The 6,000-nt window shown below is 64.3% G+C and overlaps 1 protein-coding gene across 1 annotated transcript in view; it reads right to left on the reverse strand.

Annotated features, from left to right (window-relative positions):
* SHANK2 (SH3 and multiple ankyrin repeat domains 2) overlaps positions 1-6,000 on the reverse strand; it is a 516,281-nt gene that overhangs the window by 34,665 nt on the left and 475,616 nt on the right. Inside the window, exon 21 of the mRNA XM_044682064.1 lies at positions 1,623-1,643. Within this exon, the coding sequence (XP_044537999.1) occupies positions 1,623-1,643 (21 nt within the window). The remainder of the gene's footprint in view (positions 1-1,622; positions 1,644-6,000) is intronic.

Below are 6,000 nucleotides of genomic sequence, written 5' to 3' on the forward strand. Positions count from 1 at the left end.
TGGAGGGATCCCTTCTCGGCGGGGTTGCACCTTTGGTTAGGGGTTTGCACCACCTAAAATGCTGGGATTCTCCGATGCGGGTCAGGCCGCCGGGAGAGGAGCCTCTGCCATGCGTCTCTTGGGCTGGAGCTTTGGGGAGCACGACTTGTCCCCAGGAGGGCCTTCCCCGCGGCCCCTCGACAACGAGGCCGTCCGGAAGTCCCTTTGCTGGATGTTATCGCTCCACGAGCACTATTGTGAGGGGAGCTGGTGGGCTGTCCTGCCCCGGGAACAGGATAGCCTGAAGGGGCACCTGGCGACTGCCAGACCGATGCAAAGGGGTGGCCAAGGGAAGCGAAGGTGCCCCAGAGCTCTGCACGCGGGCATCCTCGGGCGGAGAAGCGACTTTGACTCCGGCCACCAGCTTCCCTCCCGTCTTTCCTGCTAGGCTGGCTCGGCGAAGAAGGAAAGGAAAATGGAGGCTCCAGAACTTTGCAAAGGAACGTCACGGGATGGCAGAGAGGCCAGGAGGTGCGATGCTCACTGGGCTCCTGGGGGGGAGGGTCAGGGCAAGCAGGTGGACCTGCTAGGAACGCTCTGACCCCCGAGTGACCACCTTCGGCTCCCAGGGATCCCCGTGGAAACAAGGAAAGAAGGGAAAAGAGAAGCGGCCTGGCACCTTACGTCCTATCTCCAGGAAAGCAGGGGGGGGGCCGTGACCCGGCTGGACGCCCCCCTCCTAACTTTCTGTCCCCCCCACATTAAGCTCAGTTTCTCTTCCGTAAGACGACAGAAACAGAGAAATCTCAATGCCATAAAGTCTGTGCCGAGAATGCAATCCAGGAGGGGGCCGGAGACTCGGGAGTGCTGCCCCCCCATTTCTGTGTTGGGGGGGGGCTGGGCTGTGTGGGCTGGCAGAGGGTGGGGTTCACCCGTGACCGGCATGCCCGGGATGGCTAATCAGCCACCCGTCTGACCTAGGTCGTGGGCAGCGTGTTTTATGTCTGTGTTTGATGCCCTTTGCATCCTGGGCATTTTCTGTGGCCCGAGGAATAAAGGGTAGCCCCCCCCCATGCCCACACTCTACGTTGGGTGCTTTCGTGGGAAGGTCCTCCTTTAGGCCCATTTGGGGACACTGAGCCCCGGGGAACACGGCCGGGATGCGGGCCAGAGAATGCTAAGTTCGGGCTCCCAGAATAAACACGCCGGCCCTCGGGAGCCCCGCTAGGCTACAGGGGGAGAGCCGGGGAAGGGCCGTCCCTCGGGGGGCAGCATGAGATCGGGGCTCTGTCCTGGCCCCCAGCAGGCCCCCTCGGCAGGCTTTGGACCATGTGCAGCCGTCGGACCTGAGGCAGGAAGTTCTCTGGCACTATCACAGCTGAAAGTTAGGAAAGAATCTGGGAAGAAACACGAAACACGAGAGGGAAGAGCCACGGACGAGAGGACAGCGGCGGGAAGGACACCGGGAGGACAGGGCCGGGCCTGGGGGCAAGACAAGGCGGAGACGGACAGGAGGCTCGGGGGACGCCGGATGCACCAAAGCGGGACGACACTGCCACAGGGACGGGGGCCACTGGGTGCCACGGAGTGACGGGAGACAGACAGCGCAGCAGCGACAACACAGAGCTCGAGCTTCCCCTTACCCTTCTTCTTCCGAACTGAAGCTTGGAAACAGAAAGGGAACGGAGGGTCAATGGCCGGCAGGCAGAGCCCTTCCGCAACGCTCCCCCCACGGCCGGGCTCTGAGTGCGAGCCGCCTCGGACGGGCCACCTCCCGGGGGCCACCCTCAAAGCGAGGCGACGGCCGGTGAAGGGCTCGTGGCTTTGGGGGCTCAGAGGACCTCGGCGGTCACCCCGTCCGGCCAGCCGGCCGAGCCCAGCCCCGTGTGGGTCAGACGGCGGATCCCCGTGAGCGAGGGACCCCCGAAAGGCCCTCATTCAACCCTCCTGGTGCCCAGCTCCTTCGCAAAGGGCGAGCACAGCCGAGGGATCCGGAGAGCCGTCCAAATCCCACCAGGGCGAGGCCCAGGCATGGCGGATCTAGACCCGCAGGGCGCCTGGGCCTCCTCCGGGCTGACCCTTCCTTTCAGCACGAGGTCCCTGGAAATGCTGGAACTTTCCACCCCGAGCTCTTCCTTGTGGCCGCTCCCTGCCTCCGTCCCTGCCTTCTCCCCCTGCTGTCCCGCCCCAAGACCGCCCGCCGGCCGTCCTCCCTGGCTAACTCCGTCCTGGCTCTCTCCTGCGCTGAATAAGGCCCTCCGGCGAGGCGGGCCGACGTCTTTGCTTTCCTTCCTCTCTCCCAGTTTGCATCCTTTGGGACCTTCTGCCACCGGACGCTCTTCTGCTCTTTCCTGTTTGCCTCCCGCCTGTCTGGCTGCCCCTTCTTGGTCTCTTTTTAACCCTCCCCTTCCGTCGTGGAGTCACTACTGTGCACTGGCTCCCAGGCGGGAGAGCGCTCAGGGTGGGCCATGAGGGTCAAGTGACTGGCCCAGGGTCACACAGCTGGGAAGTGTCTGAGGCTAGATTTGAACCCAGGACCTCCCGTCTCTAGGCCTGGCTCTCCATCCACTGAGCCACCCAGCTGCCCCCGGTAAAACAATCCTTGCTCCCCGGCCACACAAGAAGCAGGAGTAGCCCAGAGCTTCTCGGGTCCGCTCGGCGATCTCAGCAGCCCCCACAGACTAAGTGGCCACCTCTGGGTAGACGAGTCTCAGCCCTAACCTCTCTCTGGCCTCCAGCCTAGTACTCAGAATGGCCTCTTGGACGTCTCAGGCTGGACGTTCCCTGGACATTAAAAACAGCCGGCCCGTCCCTCGGCCTCAGAGCGCTGAGAACTGCCAGTGCTTAGAACAATGCTGCGTACTGGCCCGAGGCAGAAGAGTGGCCATGGCTGGGCAGTGCGGCTCCAGTGACTCACCCAGGGTCACACAGCTGGGCAGTGTCTGAGGCCAGATTGGAACCCAGGACCTCCCCTCTGCGGGCCTGGCTCTCAGCCCACTGAACCACTTCGCTGCCCCCGAGACATTTAAGCTCGACATGTCCAAAGCGGAGCGCTCGGCTTCCTTTCCAGAGTCTTTCCTCCTCCCGGGCTCTGCCTCCTCCCGGGCTCTCGGGCCCTCCCGGCCTCCCCCTCGGGAGCACCTTCGCAGCTGCGTCTCCCCTGGGGGCTCGCCCGGCCTCGGGTCTCCTCCCCAGCTCTGAGCTCCTCCTGAGTGGTCGCCGCGCCTGGCCCGCGGGGGGGCTCCGGCGAGATCCCAGCCGGCTTCCTGCGCAGATTCCCTGGACGAGGCCCAGCGGGCTGAGACTCAGACAAGCGCCTCCGGCTCCGAAGCCAGCCTGCTTCCTGCCGGCTGCCTGGCACGACCCCAGGAGAGGGGAAGGAGCCCCCGGCGGCGGCCCGGCAGATTCGAAGGAGCCCGGCGGGGGGAGGAGGCTTCGGGAGGTGGGATCTGGGCGCGGGAAATGCAGTCCTGAACCTCCGCTCGCCTGCTGGAGTGATGGGCGGCTTTGGGTCAGGGGTCCAAGCAGGGACGCCCCCCTCAGCTCAGAGGCGCCCAGACTTCGGGGACACGCCGTGCGTGTGTAGACACGCCCAGGCACAGAGAGGGCTCGCTGACGCACGCGGGGATGCGTGTCCTGGAAGTTCGGCGAGTCTGAGCACGAAGGCTGGGCTGGCATGGAGGGAGGCCGGCAGAGAAGGGAACCGGCACTCACGGGACGCAGCGTCCCAAGCACGGTCAGCCGCCCAACGCCCGTCCTGAGGCAGAGCCATTCCTTTGGCCTCAGGCCTGGGGCCCACCGCCGGGGATGAGAGAGGCCGCGGCGGGGACACGGAGCCAGCCGGGGGGCCCAAAGGAGGCAGAAGCAGCCACGTCCCCGTGATGGGCCCCTCAGACACGGGGAGGAATCAGGTGGCCGTTGAGGAAGGCGTCACAGGCTTGGCGGGGCAGGACAGGGCTGGCACGGGGGAGCCTCGGCTCTCCGCCTCGGGCAGGGCTGGTGACCACGTTGTAGCTCGCCTCCACCCTCATTTCTGCCTTCCAAAGGAAGAGGAAGTTGTTGTTCTGCACGATGCTGAGCAGTGAGAAGCCACGACGTCGGCCTGTACCTAGATTTAAAACGCCGCTTTCCACCGTAGAGTCAATACTGGGCACGGCTTCTGAGGCAGAAGAGTGGTCAGGGTGGGCAATGGGGGTCAAGTGACTTGCCCAGGGTCACACAGCTGGGAAGTGTCTGAGGCCGGATTCAAACCCAGGACCTCCCGTCTCTAGGCCTGGCTCTCCATCCGCTGAGCCACTTGGCTGCCCTTCGCTTTGCTTTTCTTGGCCAAGGAGAATAAAATGAGGCCAGGATGGACCGTCTGGATCTGGCCCCCAAGAAGGGCACCCAGCTGCCCTTTATAAGCTGAAGCCACCCAGCCCGGACAAACTAAAACCCAAATCTTGAAAGATGTGGCCAGTGGGATGGGGCGGCCCCGGAAGGCTCCAGAGGCCTTCCCGAACGGACCGAGGCGCCACGGAGGGGGAGAAGGCAAATACTGCCCGGTTGAAAAGAATCCTGGAAGAAGAGAAGAGACAAAATCAAGATGAGGAGTAAAGAGGCGGCGATTCCCGGCAGAGCCGCGGCCCAGCGCAGCGTGCGGCATCCGTGGAGGAAAAGCCACCGAGGAAGGCCGCTCGGCGCGCAGGACGGGGAAGGCCGCAGGCCTATCGGCTCGGGTTTCTGGGAAGCGTTTGCCGTGCTGGCCGGATGGACCGGACGAGCCGTCGGATGCAGAACGCGCTGGATGAGTCTCAGAAGGAGTCACGAGTGGGGGAAGTCTCTGGAGGAGGCCGCAGGGATCTCTGCGCTCTGGCAGGCGTGCAGACGGCGCGAGGCGGGCCGACGTAGCGAACACGTTCCGTGCCCGCGTGAGGGCTCCGAGCGCCCAAACCGGCCGACATGCGGGCCGCGTTCAGCAGGGGGTTCGGCCCGTTTTATGGGTGGATTAAAAAGGCCGCCGGCCTCGAGCCAGCCCGCAGCGAGGCGGGGAATGCTGGGGAGGCATCTTCGGAGGAACCGTACAACTTGGGGCACGTGGAGGGAAGGCGGAAGAAGAGGCCCGTCGGCTGGGGGCGCGCGGTGTGTGGCGGGCAGAGCACAGAGGCGCGGGGACCCCGAGCGCCCCGGCCTCGTGGCCGAGGTGTTTCAGGAAGTAGAGAGGAGCCCCGAGTGACCCCCTCATCGCCGCAGGAGAGGGCAGAAAAGGCGGCCTCGTTTAGGGCCAAGACGGAGGAAGGCCCACGCGGGGCCAGCCCGAAAGCACGAAGGCATGGCCGGAGCCTCGGCCTAGACTTGGGGGTCTCTGCAGGGAGGCTTCCTGTCCCCAGCAGCCCCTCTGAGGCCTCCTCTTCTTCGTGTTTCTACTCTCGGGGATTCGGACTTGGTGCTTTAACCAGGCCGGCCGGGCCGAGCCACCGCCATTGCCTTTAGGATCACTTTCTAAGGCGCCACTTCTCGTGGGGCTTCTTCTGTGGGCCGCGGCAGGAATGTCAGCGCTGATTGTCCGAGGAAAAGGGCCGCCCTGCCTGGTGCGCCCGAGCAGCCCCTCCGTCCTTCACCGGCCGCCGAACCCGTGTAGAAGCCGGCGGGGGCACGTGGCTGCGCGGACAGTGACGGCCGCTCCCTAGAGGGCCCTCAGCAGCCATGACCTGGCCAGGCCTCGCCGGAGGCCCACTTCTCACGACGCCCTCGCAAGGACACGAGAGGGCATCGGCCTAAAGAGAATCTTGTTTTCTAAGTGGGCATCTGCCCACTAGCGGGGTGATCGGGGGCTGTACACACACGCAGAGCCAGTGCTTTCCCTCTTTCTGTCTGTCTGCCTGCCTGCTTGTCAGTCTGTCTTCCTTCCTTCCCTCTGTCCTTCTAGCTTCCTCCCATCTTTTTCTTTCTTCTTTCTCTTTGTTTCTTTCCTTCCTTCCTTCCTTCCTTCCTTCCTTCCTTCCTTCCTTCCTTCCTTCCTTCCTTCCTTCCTTCCTTCCT

This window comes from Gracilinanus agilis, chromosome 6 (genome assembly GCF_016433145.1).
Source record: "Gracilinanus agilis isolate LMUSP501 chromosome 6, AgileGrace, whole genome shotgun sequence".
Taxonomy (NCBI): Eukaryota; Metazoa; Chordata; class Mammalia; order Didelphimorphia; family Didelphidae; genus Gracilinanus; species Gracilinanus agilis.